Genomic DNA, 18,389 nt, shown 5'->3' with positions numbered 1-18,389 from the left:
TTCCCTGAAATTTCCCCTTATACTTGTACTACAGTTGCAGGTTTCCCCCAAGATCTTTGCAAGACTCCAAAGTGCTTTATGTTTAATTATATCTCTTAATGATCATCATTATTGTTTATGTTTTCAATTGAATATGATTCATTGTTTCTTTCTTTTTTTGAAATTGATGTTCACTAAATATTCATAACCTCATTTTGTTTTCTTTTCAAAACAGACCACATATTTTGAATTGATGTTGGAAAAATGCTTTTCTTTGTCATTCGTTTGATTTGATGAAACAAATTTTTCAATATTTACATGTTTACCAGCTTTTATGCATTAAGCTTAAGATTTATACATTTTAGCAGTTACGATGTCTTTTGATCTAGCCTTAATTTTTTGTTTAATTTTATTATAGCTTATATTTCTATGTATGCATGTGCTTTTTCCTAGGATTCCTGGAAATTATGTAAAAATCATTTGAACATCATATTAGGGAGGAAAACCTTATGAAACCAGGGAAAGGGGTGAAAAAAAATAGGGTGCTTTAAAATGCTTTATTTTGATTTTCACTATTTAGTGAGAATGCTGCTCTGTTTTAAATGTGTGAAAAATAAATCATTCTTAATTTTCCTTATGGTGATTTCTTTTTAGGGCAATATTTTGGATAAGTTACTGAACTAAAGGATCCAAAAGGAATAAAGATTTGGAAAAAAGCGATTCAACCAAGTTTTGAAAAATTTGACCGTAATTTCTCTTCTGAAAAAGTTTATTTGTAATTATGTTGTTATTTAACTTGTAATTAGTGTAAAATAAACCTTTTTGATGTTTTAACTTCTTTGTTTTCATTGTTGACACTTCTGGATATTTTCTCTTCTTATTTCTTATGTAGACATGCTCACATATTTTTTTGGTAATAATTTTTGAGCTAAAATTCTTTCTCTCGATAAAATAGTTTTCGAGATGCTTACCTTTAATGGATACTTATGGTGTTTAAAAATTAATTTATCCATAAGTTTATGCTAGCTAGTAAAAAATGCAGTCTATTTTTGAAGTCGACTGCACAAGTTTTTAATTTATGCATAATTTAATTAATTTATAACTTTTTAAATATGAAGTATAAATATGTTTTTTAATAATTTATATAACTTTTTTGAATGTTCTATGTTCTTTGAATGAACGAGGTTAGCAAACAAGTAAAGGCAATGGACAAACCATTAAAAAAACACTAGTTGCCAATGTTGGTAACATGTGTTTTAGCAATGAAACAAATTATTGTGTATGTAAGCATTTTACATAAAATTTTAAGTGTTGTATTTTACTATAATCCATACAGTAAAAAAGCTTTACTGAATTTGTTTTTTGTTTTCAGTTAAGTTTCCCTTATTTCACGGGATTTTTTTCAATATTTCTTTTTATACTTCTCTCTCTTAAACATGCATTCTCATTTTTAGAGATCATTTAATAGAATATTTATAATTCTGGCAACTGGGGTCCTCAAACTGCATTACTAACAGTGTTAGCCTATTTTACGTATTAATTGAATTGTAAAAATGACTTGCATTTTATTGTGTTCTTAAAACTTTTATTCATAACTTGGTTCTTATATGATAATAAACTAAGTTTTAAAGCACCTAATAATTTATGGGCAGTGACGATAAAGAATGACATTTTTTTTATGAACATCATGTTAATTTACAGGAGGTAGTGACCATAGAAACGTTTTATGAGCATAACGCCAATTTACGGGCAGTGATCCTAGAAAACGAATTATAGCTTTTACAGAAGTAATATCAATTTACGGGCAATAGGCGTAGAGAATAAATTCTAGCTTTTACGGGAGCAATATCAATTTACGGTCAATGGGCGTAGAAAACAAATTCCAGCTTTTACGGGCATATATTCAATGTACGGGCAGTGGCCGTAGAAAAAGGAATATAATTTTCACGGGCACATTGTCAATTTACGGTCACTCCCCTTTTATTTTACGGGGAGGAAATTACGGGCAAACCTATTATTTTTACGGTCATGAAAGATTACGGGCAGAATATTATTTTTACGGGCAGTGACCGGACCACTTTCTGCCGGTCACTGACCGTATTCTAACGGTGAAATTTCTTAGAGTGAAGTATGACCTCAAAATTTCAAAAAATTGAGCAGAAACACTAATTTGTTCACTCACTTTAGCTGCAGCATAAAAGTTATATTTTTGCGTTAAGAGAAATCAACTGCGATGAAACTTTATGTTCAAACCTTAAAAGTGACTTAATTGAATTTTGAACCTGATTATACATATAATCCAAATCTAAAATATCTGCTTATTGTACTGCATTTACGCCCCATTTCTAACACCGAAGGTGGTATTTTTGCCCTCTCCAAGAACACTCAACTGATTTTCGAGATCTGAAAATAAAATTTCCTCCCGGTTGTTATTTACATTAACACTTACATTAACACATATTATTAACATTTTAAATTAAAAGAATTATATTAAAATTTCGTTTTCCAGGCATCGCAAAAAGCACCGTTGGACTAACTGGTTTTAAAACTGAAATTTCATAACATAATGGATTCAATTCAGGGCTGGATAGGCTTTACTTCGTGCTTTTAAAATTTTAAGCTTTAAAGTTATGTATTTCGTACGAAATTAATTCAAGATTGAACGTATAACAAACACAGAATTTCACATCGCATAAGCACATTGTTTGAGTAACAGCTTTAAATACGGAAATTTAAAGATTCTTCAAGTTCTTTAGATTGAAAAATCATAAAAGTAAGTCTGCATTTACACCCAACTATCAGTGGCGCACACAAGGTGACGGTCCAGGGGGTCCGGACCCCTCCCATGGCCCTTGAGTTTTTTCAGTCGATTATAATCCTATGTATGTAGACCATAAAGCAAAGGTAGCAATAATTTCAGATTTGATAAATGAAAAAAATTAACTTATCTTCTCTCTTTCTTCCCCAACAAAGTTGAACTGCATGTGAACATGCATTGTTTTAAGGGACATTGTTTTAAGGGTTTGCAGAGGCGTTAAACTGTCTCGCTTTGCGGTGACGTTTTAGAATGATGATTTAACTTCGTTCTTTTAATTTTTAGCTTTTAGAAAAGTAAATTAATTCATTCTTGTGCTTCCTGGTGGTATTTTACACGAGTATTTGTTGATCATAAATTAATTTTATTTAACTAATGCTAAGTAATATAATTCAACGTTTCGTTTAAAAATTGTTTTTTGTTCCCAACAATCGATAAAATCAAAGGAATATGTTTGGATGCGTGTTGGAGTATGATATAAGAAAGGTGGACCTTCGATCCTGGATCCCCCCCGCCCTTTAAGAAATTCCTGTGCGCACCACTGCCAACTACGTGTACATAAAGGGAAGGTTATGCAATGAGAGAGTAAAGTGGATTGATCATATTTTCTAAAATTTCAGAACAGATAATTCCTTCGATATTATGTATATTTTTCTAGAAATTTATATTGTATTAATTTTTGCAGAAACTAGTTTCCAGAAGCATGACGGACAGCGACTTACATAGAAAAAATAAATTTGTTTTTATTTCCAAATTTTAACGCCAGATTTTTACGAAATTGTTATCAGTAGCGCAACAAAAGGGGGGGGGGGGGTTGAGGGTGAAAACACCCCATAGAGTCATTGGTTTTAACATAAATCCAAATTCTAATACAGTAGTTTATGCATATGGAAGGGCTGTTCTGATCAAGAAAAAAAAAAAAAAACCCTTCAGAATGAATTTGAGGTAAAAATCCCCTTCAGAAGGTATTTCTGATCATTAAATCCCTTCCAGAATGTATTTTTGATCAAAAAACCCCTTCCAGGAACTATTTCTGATTGCGCTAGTGTCTGTTATGGTAATAATAGCTGAATCGCTGAATCAGTATACAAAACACCTAAAATCGTGATACATCGTTTCCAGTTTAAAATGTTGTTTTGTTCAGCCTTAAAGTTACACATAGTAGACCAGAATGGCACATTAGCAACTAACTCGACAAAGCGCAACATTTATTTCGTATGATTACATGCTGTACGATAATCGTGCATGAACAAAGTTATGAGAAAAGTACCACATATAGTGACATTATACTCGGTCACGAACAGACTAACTGAAAACTTTGAAGAGATACGCAATCAAAAAATCTTGCTAATTACGTTACTTTTTGTAGGTTTTATTATTAAACTACAATGTGTAATTCGTACCGATTAAAATTGCTTCTAACTTTTTTTACGAATTGATCTGTTCCACCCGTAAAGACTATACAGGATGTCTGAATCAAATGTACAGAATTTGTAAAGGTCGCGACTCTTAATTAAGAGTTTAAAAGCATAAGAAAATTGTAAAATTAGATACGAATGCTCACAAAGATTTTATAAAAAAGTCAACACACTTCCACGTAAGTGCCCTTAGTAGCCTCGAGCTCCCTTAACAAATTAGTAGCTCTTTTAGTTGCCATTTCTGGACACTTCCTTGTTCGAGAAAAGTTCTGGGCCATTTTAATGCTCTTAGCTTAAAATGTTTTTATTCATTTATTTACTTTTATTTTTTAAATAAACTATTCGAAACTGTTCAAAGCATTATTTTCAGTTATTAAGGAATTTTTTCTGCATGCCGGAGAACAATGTGTGCCTTCTCTTTCGATGACGCTATTTTTTCTTTTTCCGCTTATAAAAAGCGCAAATGCGTCAGACGCAAGATTTTTTTTTTTTTTTGCTGTCAAACTTCAAGAATTCAACAGCAAAACTTAATCAATTTTGCTCTTGCAGCGCTTAAACTTTTTTATACGACTGTTCAGATTCGGTACATTTGATTTAAACCTCCTGTACACCAAGCACGTTTTAGCGGGGAAATTAGATAAACTTCTGCATCATTACACAACTTTTTTTCTCACTGGCGGACGTTAAATGTTTTTTTTTTTTTTTTTTTCAGTGAAAACAATGGTAATGTATTCAATCACAGTCATGCTCGCTTACAGCGAAGTCGAACGGACAAAGCAACCATTTCTTTATAACCGAAATTTCACTATAAACGAGCTGATGTGTGCCTCACATGACTTCCTTTTACTCCATTTTAATGTCATTTTCCCATTATTGGCAATTTTAATGTGATTCAATAGTTTAATCTCTAAATATTAAAAACGATGGCCAAATTAAAACCAGATAAAAAAAATCGCCAAATTTTCCGCCAAGTTGGCGACAAAACTTGGCGACCAAAAGACTGGCGATATATCGCCAAGTGTCCGCCAAATTGTAACACCACTTAAGTTTGCATTGATATTAACAATGATTTCCCCCCAAAAAGGTGCAAAAGACCCCCTTAGGAACATCCGAAAGCAACCAAAAGGGGAGGTGCACAACTAGACCCCACTACGAGTCTATGTACCAAATTTCAACTTTCTAGGACATACCATTTTTGAGTTATGCGAGATACATACGCACATACGCACATACACACATACATACAGACGTCACGAGAAAAGTCGTTGTAATTACCTCGGTGATGGTCAAAATGGATATTTCGCGTGTCTATACATTCTTAGGCACTTTTCCGCATGTGGTCGAATCGAAAAAAAAACTCAACATTCATTTGGGGGTGAGCAAAATGGAAATTAAGGGCGATTTTTGAGTGAAAATTTTTTCGCGAATACAATACTTCCTTTTTTGTAAAAGGAAGTAAAAATGAGTAATGCACAATAAAACGTGTAGAGTAACTGAAGCTATTACGCAACATAAATTGCTACGCACGACTTTGCTATAAATGGGAGAGGCGACTGTACACCTATAATTTTCGTAGAAAATGTATTAAAAATTGATTTCAGAAAATTCGACGAACCGTCACTGCTACTTTGGGCTACTTCCCCTAAAACATATATTTGCATTATCATAGCGTCACAAGGGCGTATTTGAGGCCGAAGGGGTCCGAGCTCCTCTGGAAATAGATTTAAAACTACTCATTGCAAACAAGGATTTTTATATTTTCAAATATGGAAAGTTGCCATAATATCTGATTAGTGCGATTCAAGGAATAAATTTTTATGTACTCTCTGGGCTGTGGTAGTAACATAGCTAAAGAATGAGAAGTTCTTTTTCCACACTAAAAGTAGAGAAACAATATCGAAACAAACCAATTTTGAAAATGTACTATGCAAAATTCTACTCATTTAATATTCTCAGTTCGTGAGTCATTCGTAGAATAATTTTAATGTTACTTTTCAAACCGAATACATATTTCGATAGTCTTGGCTTTCACTGGAAAAAATAAAAGTAAAAAAGAAAGAAAATCCCTTATCATAAACTTTAGAAGGGTAGCTTTCCTTTACTTCTATCAGTTTAGCAGGAAAATATCCAAACATGTTTTGATCTGGCATAAATAAGGCATAAATGATCAGTTCCCTTCTTTTTACATATAACACACCTTAACCGCAAATCTTATTTGCGTTTATCGCAAAAGAGGAGGTGTTTTTTTCTTTAGTGGGCACAGGGCACGGCGTCGGTATTTATAAAGCATGCCCCTTTTCTTTCCAAAAGGAGAAAGTAGGCCAAAAGATTATCTATGTATAGAATTGACATTGATTAGTCACGCTAAGCAGAAGACTTTTCCATTTCCAATCTTTCTACTATTAGTATGAATATAATAGAGTGACTAAAGCATTCATTTATGCAAAAGCAGAACTCTTGAGTAGAACTCCAGGGCGTCAACGTTTGTCAATTCCCTTGAAGTAATTCTCCCCTTTTTCTTGGTAAAGTATTATTCGTGTCGGGAAACAAGTTTGCACATATATATTCAGAGAAATTCTAGACAGAAGTGGTTCTTGTCAACAGAAACCTTTACAAACAGTAAACACGAACCAATTTATCACACGGGGTGAGCAGATCAGAAATTGATTCTTTTTCAGTGCAGCGACCTGTGTAAGTTAACCACCTGCGGAGCAGTACTTTAGTGATCAACTTAGACTAGTAGTCAGCATACAACGGCGGTCAACTTTGCAGGTTTTACTGTACTAAAATGCGTAGTTATGCAAGGAAAAAACTGCACGTGCTCCAATCTTTCAGGTCTACGATGGTAAAACCCCAAACTTGAAAAATAGGACGCAAAAAACTACGTGTCTCCGCCTCTCCAGAAAACTGCGGAACGAGTAAAGTCATCCGAAAAGGAATTTTACAACTTTAATAAGCTAAGAGATGAAGCATAAAAGTTTGTCACATTACCTCAAAACATAACTATTGCTTTATTTTGTAACACTATTAATTTCTAACTGGTTGAATGCTGTTATGCCTGGCCTGTACCAGCCTGTAAAACAAAATTCGTCAAAATGTCCCAAGTTAGGGTACTGTCCCAACTACGAGAACTTGACAACAAAATGTTCCCATCCCAGTTTGGAGTTTGAAACCAATAATTGAATGTATAAAAAAAATGAGTGAACTTAAATGTGCGAGTGTTGCTTAAATATGACAACGCACAGCGGTCTATATTACTATCGGTTCTAAAAAAAAATGGAAAATTACTGTTGCTACTGGGTTTGCAATTTTCTAGATAAAGTGTTCAGAAAATAAATTCTCATGAATTAAATATTTGAAGTCTTACAAATAAAATCTTAATAATGAGTCCAGTAAAATGATATGAGCAGTAAATTAATAATTTGAAAATTTACTATTTATTTGAATAATGCTCAACGGTAACGATGTAGCTATTCATCGATGAATTTGGATGCTTATGGCTTTTTTTGTGTGTGTGTGTGTGTGTGTGTGAGAGGGAGAGGGGGGAGGATCTCTTTTTCTACATACGTAGAAAACTTTTTATGAAAGTTTTTTTTAAATATTTCTCCAAAACTATTCTTTTTAAAAGAATAAGGCTGCTGGGAGAAATATATTCTTGTAGCGTTAATTCTAAAAGTGCATGTATTTTACGCACGTGTTTCGCTGTTAAGGTCGAGGGTATGACCGTTTAAATCTAAAACCATTTTAGTGAAGACAAAAGGCACGCAATATTCTTTGTAAAATGAGCTGCAGAACATTGGTTACATATTAAAAGGGTCGATATGGTCTTAAATTAGAACACATTTAGTTTCTGCTTTTTTGAAAAATAATAACGGAATAAAACCTAATTTTCACAGTTTAACCGCAAATGTTTTCGTGTGATAGGGGAAACTAGGGAGACTTGACCCAGTTTCTAGTTTTTCATTTTCCTTTTTTTTTTTTTGTAGAATAGTTAGAACGAAAAAAAAAATATTTAAATAGTTTACCATATTGCACATCATTATGGCTAAAAATGATAGCATTATTCATAGTAGAAATGGTACAAAAAATTGTATTCCTCAAGTCTGCATATGGGTCAAGTGTCACTAGAACTAGGGAGACTTGACCCAACACTTGAGGAGACATGAACCCCCTCATCCTCCCTCATGAATGTAAGAAGACTCATAGATATTGAAATCGAAAACGCAGGTTTGATTGTGTTTTTTGTTTTAATAAGTGATATTCGAAGTGAATGTACAAAACGTCCCCTCTTTAGGAGAAGTGTTACACTTTTTTTTTTTTATTAATCTTACTCCATATCAGCAGGAAAGCAGAAGTCGGATTTAAAACTTTTATCAAATCAGACCTAAGCAATATTTCAGTTATTTTACTAAGTAACAACTCATTGGGATCAAAGATTATTATTATTTTAGTTACTTGTCAAGTAAAAACAATTTTTTTTAACCCAAAACATTATATATTTATTCATTAAAAAAATCGGGTCTTTATATTCACAATATTAAAATTGTTGCTTAAATAAAATCGCCTAAATCACAATATTTTATCTGTTCAAAAATAAAAATTCATTGAAAAACATCAAATTAAACAAAAACATCAAATCATCAGGTATAGCTTTCTTTTGTTTACCTCGAATGTTCAGCTAGATTAAAGTTATTGAAAACTACTACATATCATTAAATAGCTAAAAGGTTAAAACATGTATACTTTTAAAATTAATTTCTCACAAAATTGGGAGTTAAAAATCTAAAAAATTCCAAACTGTTCAAAGTTTACTTCAGAGGTGCAGTACCATTTATCACTGAATTTCTTGAAGACCACTGATAATTCTGAAATGGCTTGTCCCTGCAAAATACTGTTGTGACTGGTCAACCAATAACATGACTAAAATGTTAACTAAATATCCTTTTCTTGGAAAAAAATCTCATGAGTCAAATCTCCCTAATAGTTTCCACTAGATAATAGTATACAAAAACTAGTATATGGAAATAATTTGTTCAGCTAAAAAGCTCTTAAGATAAATAAATGTGCAATACTGAATTAGAGAATGTAGTATTTGAAATTTGGGATACATAGACAAAAGGTTATATCATCAATATAACAATGGATTAAAACGTTTTTACTCCTCAATTCGGTAACACAACAGCTGTGTTAGAGACGCTGTTTCCGAGATATAAAACAATAATAAATAATCTAAAATAAGTTTTAAATATGTAGAATTTTTGAATTGTGAAAACTTTGAACTTACAACCATAAATATTAGTATTAGACTAATTTATGACATTATAAAAGTACTATGTAAATTAACAAAACAAGCAAAAAAAGACCTAACAAAAGTAAAAACATAAAACTTATGAAATACTAAACAAACGTATTCTTGGAATCAAGCCATCGCAAATAAAATGTTCATCACAAAATTCGGCAACTTATTGATGCAAAACTCAAATATTATGGGAATATTTTCCTAATACCTAACTTTTAGTAGTTTACTAAACCAGTCAAGTTTTCCTGCGAGATCTGGAAAACGCATACAAATTTAATCTAGAACAAAACTAAGTATTGATGTAGGATTACTTAAGTTCCTTTTCAGGAATGAACTATCGAAACTGGATCTCCTCTCTAAAAGCAGCCTTTCAATTATGTATTTGAAGTACACCCCTGTTCTGAATAAATGTGTCTCATCCAGCTTGGCAGCGAAGGGTGGGGGGGGGGGGGGGGAACACCCCCCAGAGGCATTGGTTTTAACATGAATGCAAATTATAATACTGTAGCTTATGCATATATGAAAGGGCTGTTTTGATCAAAATAAAACCCCTTCAGATATTATATTTGATCAAAAAACCATCTTCAGTAGGTGTTTTTGATCAAAAACACTCTCCAGAAGGTGTTTCTGGCTGCGCTAGTGGTCTCAACAAATAGACGGGGGGGGGGGGGGGGCACTTTTATATAGGTTTCCTTAACAGCCGATAGGTTTTGTTTTTCAATCACAAAACAATAAGTGGTAAATAAATAATAATATGGTGTACATTTTGAAATTTACTTTTTTTTTGTTGCATGTTTGATGTGAATGTTTGATGAACGCTCACCAGCTGTACAACATTTATTTCGTTCTAAAGTTCTTTTATCAAAATCAATGCTTGTGCAAGTTCACGTAATTTACTTGCTTAAAAGAAACATTTTAATTGAAATCTCTTAATGCAATTTAGGAATGAATGTAAAGATATGCGTATTCTATATATTTTCTTTAACATTTCAACCATATCTTCAGCACAAAAATTGACTTGCAATGAATTATGATGTATGTATATTTAAATTATTTGTAGCTTTTCAAGAGCATCTGCAGGGAAAGATAAAAATGTTTAATTTTTCCAGGAATAAAAAGTATAAGTAATGGATAAGATTAGAGGGTATCGGAAATATGCACATCCAATGAGGAATATGTACATCCACGTTAACTTTTTTCCATCCTCAACAATCACCAAAATATCGTGAAACACATTTTGGGAATAAATATAAAGAAAGATAATTTCTCTAAATATGTTTCTATAGCAGTTCATTCGTTTTTTAAATCAAAATATGACGAATGATTACACGAAAAACTACGGGAATAGAGCACAAAACGTCATGAAAATGCTTGCTGTATTTTCTTGACTGTTTTCAGTTTATTCACTTTTCTTTTTCATTATTACATTTTAGAACAAAGCATTTTCGATCACTTTTCAAGACATTACTCAGGTAGTTACCGATAAAGTTATGCAGTATCGAACAAAAATTGTAGAATATTTGAGGAGCCAGGAAAAAATTCTGGGCGCCAGGGAAAATAATCCTTTAAAGTTTAGATACATTTTCCCCCCGTGTTTTGAAAGAACTAGTCGCCACGGTAGTATTTTAGTTACTCGAGATTCGTCGAGCCCTAATGATATCATCCAAAGACAAATTGCTTAGAAAGAATATTTGTTGTGAAGGTTTAAACAGCAAAGGTTTCAACTTCAAAGCACTGAAAGCAATGGTGTTGTCAAGGGGATGGGATATAAGGAACGGTGCCCTCCTCTCATTTTCTTCTAACTCAAACGTTCCCATTTTCCCTTCAAAACTAAAAAATCTTTGCATTCGCATCTGTATAAGCATCTCTTTTTTAAATTTTATTTTCATCAGGACAACACCACGAATAATAAGTACATGTTAAGTAATTAATATAAGATAGAAAATTTTTCTTTGTTCTATCTATGCTATAATTATCTCATTACAGTTCATTACTCCTAAAAATCATATAAAGGATAACAAAGTAAGAATATAAAATTACCTGAGTTATTGTGTCGGATTTCGTCTGTTGATGATACAGGATTCCAAGCATAGTGAGGATATAAGTGTTTCATGTACGCACTTTGCTGATGATTGCAAAAGTTCTGCGCATGCCGTATAAGCGCGAGACGTGGTTCAAAACTAATGTTCTGGAAGTTATGCCTTGCTATACAATTGACATCATTCTGAACGGCATGGAAGTCCTTTTTAGGGTCATCTCGACTTAGTATGCTGGCTATGGAAAAAGAATTTCGCGCCATCACGGCTGGAGATTTTATTTCTTCAACTGGTGGTTTACCATCGGAAGAATTGGAAGAGCAAACAGTCTTTTCATCACCATTATCTGAGATGAGGATAGACATCAGTTCGTTGACAGTTGGACAAACAGAAATGCTACAAGTGTGAACAAAACTGGACCAACAGATAAAACTGAAAATATTTTATGATCACTGTCCTTAAGACTTTCTGTCAAATATATTTCGAAATTTTAGTTATCAATAAATATTCAACATTAGAATTTGTAAGCAGAACTGAATCACACCAAACAATCCTTCATTATGCCGCAGCATGAAAACATGACTCCTGCTACAAACTATTTGAAACTGAAATGCCGGTGTTGCTGGAAGTTCGGATGAAAGTACAAAATATTTTAGCCCCGCCTTCTGCCAGAGTTATTCTGTCATTTTGTAACGATACGCATCTCCCCCTAAACAGCCCCTATTGGTTGAAAGGGGGTCCTCCGCACCGCCTTTTCGAGCTTCCAATTGGTTAGCTTGTTGCTTGCGCTTTTTGACGCAATAATTCCCCCACAAAATTTTTCCGCGCCTCAGCTTTTAAATCAATTCTACGAAGGCTAATTTCGCGGTGATATTTTAAAATCATCTTTTATTTTCCTTAAGACTGAAATTAATAGGGTTATTATTAACGCTTTTAGGCCGGGTGTTCAATAAGAGTACTGGGAAACATTTGTAACAAATAAAGGATTACATTTAGCGGTAAATGAATATATATTTATTAGAAACTAAACTCGCTTTCTCAGATCCATTTAGACCTTTAGAGAAATTGGGTTAAAATTGAAATGGATTTAAGTGAAAGGGAGGTGTTACTTATTTTAATCCTATTTACGTAAATTATATCATTAACTTGAAATCGATTGCTCAAATTGTAAATTTTCTGCTCAGTTTTTGTTTCCAATTGTACAATTACCAATAAATCAGTTTTTTTTTTTAAATGTCACTTTGATGTATTAAATGATGAAAATATATAGTGACTATGGGAAAAATCAATCACGTTGTAGGTACGAAAAAGAAATGCACGGAGAAATGTAAAAGAAATAAAATTTCATGTTTCCAGTGTTTATATTAAAGGAGTGAATGATATAATAATATCAAATTTCTAAATCAAAGATAATATTATTGCAATTTTCACAATAGGATGTAATAAGGAAGAAATTACTTTTTGAGTTTGATATGTTTTGATTAAAATATATTTATATATATATATATATTTTTTTTAAGCAACGCGCGTATGAAAAATGTTGATGCTCTCTGCATTTGAAGAGAAAAAAAAAAATGCATTGAAATTGTTGGTGCATTGCGTGACGTACTGTGATGCGTTATGACAAGTATAACGATTTATGATGTTAAATATTATCATTAAGACAAATTGTGATCTTTGAAATAAGTAAAATGTATATACTGTGCCTCCTTTTTTATACAAAAATTAAGTTAATGTTTAACCCCTACAATGAATGACTTTTTATTTTCTCATGAGAAGATTTATGTGATTCTAATGTGACTGGTAAATGTAACAAGAAAAATATTTTTAAAAATCGCGCATCAACTTATGCTTTTTTAATGAGTTGAAATTTATACAAATGTCTAAAATTTGAGCTATGCCTAATGGCTACAGGGCTGCATTATGTAAATAACAGCTGTTGCACAGAAAAAGTTTTTTAATGCTAGAAATAAGGTGCAGAAATAACCATTCCGGCTATTGGGTGTAGGATTTTGCTGGGGGGAAGGGGGGCAAAGACTTGAAATTCTGGCCCTGAAACTAAGGTTTTTTTTTAAATATTTTTTAAATAAGAAATTACTAAATCGAAAACAGTAAATTACATCTATTTAACCAACTAAAACCATTTCAGTATTGCGATTTAAAAAAATAAATAAATAAAACTGCAATAAATGAACGGGTTTTGTGAAATTGTATTACATAAGAATACTTCAAACTTTACGCATTTTTATCCTCTTTTAGTACTTCATAATGCGAGAAAAAAAAATGTTTGTTTCGTTATTTAATATAAGAACACCAAAATCAAGTAAAAAATAAATCTGAATCGATCACTGAAAAAAAAAAAAAACCTCCGGCTGAGTTTTGTGAGATTGGACAGCAAGATGACATACATGATTCATATTGCTTCAGAATAGTTGAATTGAGAAGAGTGAGAAGCAAAGGGATGTAAGAGGCAAAATTTAAAATTTGGAGACAACCAGTACAAATCGTAAGGGAACCTATCCTCTGTCTTGGGGCAAGAGATAGCATTAGTAGCCCTGGTAGGTGTTGCTGTTCATCATGATTTAGAAAAAAAAAAGAAAGCTTCCTAGGACATTATCTTTAAACGCGTTTTACTCCAAACGTGAAAATATCCACTTACATCCCTTTTCTTCTCACTGTCTCAATTGTAACCTCATATTATATTTCATCATATTAAATTTCATTATTAAATTATGGCAGTTTAATTTAAAAACCATATCACTTTTAATGCCGGACTTTGAATATTTCTATCTATTTTTATTAGTAGCAAAAAAAATTTTCAGTTTGTTTTGTAGTACAGTTGTAAGAAAGATTACTAATTAAACAGTTCATTGCATTTTTGCAATTATATATTTCAACTGCATTATTGCTTATTGGAAGTATGTTGGTTTTACCTACTACCAGTTCTCACTATCTCTTCTAGACTATATCGTTAAATCAAAAACAAAAAATTTTTACACTTCTGATTTTCTCTTCGCGATACCTAAAACAACCTTCCATCTTGAGAAATATTTTTAGAAAAATATCAAGCACTGCATCTGTTGAAAAACAGAAATAAAAGTAAAGTAAACGGGATAAAATTGTTATGACTCGGTAGGCCATTCTAATGATAATTATCCATTTATATGAAATCAATTTAAATAAAACAAGATTGATAATAGATAAGCAAAGAGCTTACCTTCATTTGTTCATCTGTTGTTCACGTTGGGCCTTCTCTCTATAATCATTTTATATTTCCTTTAATTGTGTAGTGTTGTCATTATTACATGCTTTATGTAGTCACTGCTCAATAATTTAACTAATAAAGAAATTAAATACATTTATTAACTAACGTTACATCACATATCTACACACTACGGTGGTTCGAGAGAGACTGACTGTTTTACAATATGGACGCGAACGCGGAACAAAAATGAAAAAGTTTTGGTTTGGATTTGAAAGTTCGCGTTTCAGTTTACAGTTTTGGTTTGCGTTTAGCAAGGTTCCTCTTCAATTCACTTCAGAGATCACTATTGGAACGTCATTTCTAATACCCCTGCTTGATCTCTGAAGTCATTATTTGCAGGTTGTTTCTATGTCTGGTAAAGTCAGGCTTAGGTAAAGGTTTGGTTAAGATATCTGCAGTCATTTCCTTGCCTGGACAATATTCTAAGTCAATTATTCCGGTTTCCTTCAGATGTTTGATGTTCTGGTACTTTATATCAATGTGCTTCGTTTTAGCGTGATACTTGTCACTTTGAATCATTTTTATGCAGGATTGATTGTCTTCCATCATAACTATTGGTAGTTCTTGTGGTAAATCCAAATCTTTTAAAAGACTAATTATCCATATTGTTTCTTGTGCTGCATTAGCTGCTGAAATATATTCAGCCTCAGCTGATGAAAGAGCGACTGAATTTTGTTTCTTGGTGATCCATTGAATAGGAAAGTTACCAAGTTTAAAGAGATTTCCACTGGTAGATTTTCTGTCAGATATGTCTCCAGCCCAGTCTGCATCGGCATAGGTTATTAAGATTGGATTCATCTCTTTCTTTATAATCAACTTGTATTCTTTAGTTGTTTTTAAGTATCTTATAACTCTCTTAACTGCTTCCCAATCCTTCTGTCTGGGTTTTTCATTCCTTCGGCTGAGGATGTTTACAGAGGCAGATATGTCAGGTCTAGTGACTGTTGCTATGTATAACAATGTTCCTACTGCTTGTCGATATTTTTTATTATCCGGGAGTAAATTCTCTTCATCATTTAGTTTTAGGTAACCCGGTTCCATTGGTGTATCGCAAGGTTTTGCATTTTCAAGATCAAATTTTTCTATTATTTCTTGTATTTTGTTTCTTTGATCTAACATCATGTTTCCCTCTTTTGTTATTCTTATATTTATGCCTAGGTAATGATTTACGAAACCTAAGTTTTTTATCTCAAATTCCTTTTCCAGTTCTTCAATTATGTTACTTATGTCTTTTTCTTCTCCTGCTATCAGTATATCATCTACATATACAATAATGTACACTGTATTATTACTTCTTGAACATTTAAAAAGACATTTATCAGTGTTACTCTGCACAAAACCTAGTTTTAGTAAGAAATCAGCAATTTTCAAATTCCAAGCTCGGGCAGCTTGTCTCAAACCATATATGGCCTTATTCAATTTATAAACTTTATTTTCTTCGCCTGGTTTTACATACCCTTCCGGCTGACGCATGTAAACTTCTTCTTTCAATTCTCCGTGAAGAAATGCTGTTTTCACATCTACATGGTTTATTTTCAGATTTTTGTGTACTGCGTTGATTAGGAAAGTTCTTATTGTTGTGTATGCAACAGTTGGTGCAAAAGTTTGATCAAAATCCTGTCCAAACTTCTGTGAAAAACCTTGAGCAACAAGTCGTACGCGAAACTTTTCTACAATTCCTTTAGAGTTGTATTTTGCTTTAAAAACCCACTTGCATCCAATTATTTTCTTCCCTTGGGGAGGATTAACCAATTCCCAAGTGTTATTTTTGTTAATGGATTTTATTTCATCTTCTATAGCTTCAAACCATTTTGCCTTTTCATATGGGTTTTTAATATCTTCCAACTCTTTCCAGTTTTTCGGTTCTGTTATTTTTTGTACATTTGTAGTGTAAGCAAATCTGTCAGGAGGTATTCCTTTATTTTTCCTTCCTGATCTTCGCGGTTGCTCAGTTGTTTCTTCATCATCTGAATTCTCGTTATCTTCTTGTATATTGATTTTTATTTCTCCAGAACTTTCCCCTGCTTTTGTACATTTTCCTGCAGCAGTGTTTTCATTATCTTCAAGTAAATCAAGGCTTGAATGATCTTTGATTTTCATATTTGAATTTTAATTTTCAATAAATTTCACAGTGCGAGCTTTGATTACATTTTTTCCTTCAGCATAAATTCTGTATCCTTTACATCTGTTATCATATCCCACAAAAATACCTTGAATAGCTGTGTCATCTAGCTTTCCTCGCTTAGTTTTATTAATATACGCATACGCTTTACATCCAAATATTTTTATATTGGATAGATCGGGTTTATTATTTGTCCACAGTTCATAGGGAGTTTTTTCTTTAGCTTTTGTGAGGAGCCGATTTTGAAGGTAGGTGGCTGTGTTTATTGCTTCACCCCAAAATTTCTGAGGCAAATTTGCTTGGGACAGTAAACACCGAGTCATTTCAACTAAACTTCGGTTTTTTCTCTCTGCTACCCCATTTTGAGAAGAGCAATATGGTACAGTTAATTGATGCTGAATACCTTTTTCTTTTAAGAAATTTTCAATCTCTTGATTTATATATTCTCCGCCATTGTCTGATCTTAAAGTTTGTAAAATCCGCCCAAATTTATTTTTAGTCATAGCGATATATTCCTTTAATTTTGTCAGCACTTCGCTCTTTTTAGATAGTAAGTATATGATTGTAAACCTACTAAAGTCGTCTATGAAAGTAAGAAAATATATTTTTCCTCCAATAGTTGGTGTCTTAAATGGACCTGATAAATCAGAATGAATTAACTCGAGAATTTGTTTTGATTTATGATGTGTTTGCTTAGGGTAAGGTGCATCTGTTAATTTTGATTTGATGCAAGTCTCACATGAAAAATTGTGTGCACAATTTTCTAATTCTAATCCCGTTGCAAGTTTCTTCGATGCTAATTCTTTAATTGAATTGTAGTTTTTGTGTCCTAATCTCTTGTGCCAAAGTTCAATGCAATTTTTCTTATTGCACTGATGAGTTAGGTTAGCAAAACATTCATCTTTAGAATTATCTAATATTACTTCATAAAGATTTTGCTTTAATTTTCCTTCCAGAAAAGTTTCCCCTTCATATGTTAATTTGCAACGATCCTTTTCAAACGTTACAGTGCAACCATTCAATGTTGCTTTGCTTACTGACATTAAATTAGTTTCAAGATCTGGAACGTATAAAACATCTTTAAGTGTTATGTTACAAGTGTTCCCATCCGAAATCCTCGTTTTAAGTTTGACGCTTCCAATCCCATAGGAGCTTAATGATTCACCATTCGCGACTGTTACCGAGCTGTGATCATTATTCATTTCAGTAAATAAACGCTTGTCATTAAATATATGCGAGCTGCAAGCTGAATCTACCAAAACACTGTACCTCTGGATCTTGTCTGAGGAGAGATAAGCCAGATCCCTACTTGAGGTTTTATATCTTTCTCCTTTTGAAAGTGGGTCATCGGAACTCGCTTCACTATATGCGTTTGATTTCGGAATTCTATTCGTCTCGAAACAGAGCGATGAATTATTTAGGAATTTTTCATTGCTTTTGGTGTTATTTGTCAGA

The 18,389-nt window shown here is 32.6% G+C and overlaps 1 protein-coding gene across 1 annotated transcript in view; it reads right to left on the bottom strand.

Annotated features, from left to right (window-relative positions):
• Positions 1 to 11,912, bottom strand: part of LOC129218679 (homeobox protein HMX3-B-like) — a 41,371-nt gene extending 29,459 nt beyond the window's left edge. Inside the window, exon 1 of the mRNA XM_054852999.1 lies at positions 11,552 to 11,912. Coding sequence (XP_054708974.1) covers positions 11,552 to 11,912 — 361 coding nt within the window. The remainder of the gene's footprint in view (positions 1 to 11,551) is intronic.
• Positions 11,913 to 18,389: the final 6,477 nt, after the last annotated feature.

The sequence above is a fragment of the Uloborus diversus genome, chromosome 3, assembly GCF_026930045.1.
Source record: "Uloborus diversus isolate 005 chromosome 3, Udiv.v.3.1, whole genome shotgun sequence".
NCBI lineage: Eukaryota > Metazoa > Arthropoda > Arachnida > Araneae > Uloboridae > Uloborus > Uloborus diversus.
This window is presented reverse-complemented; position numbering and strand designations above follow the sequence as displayed.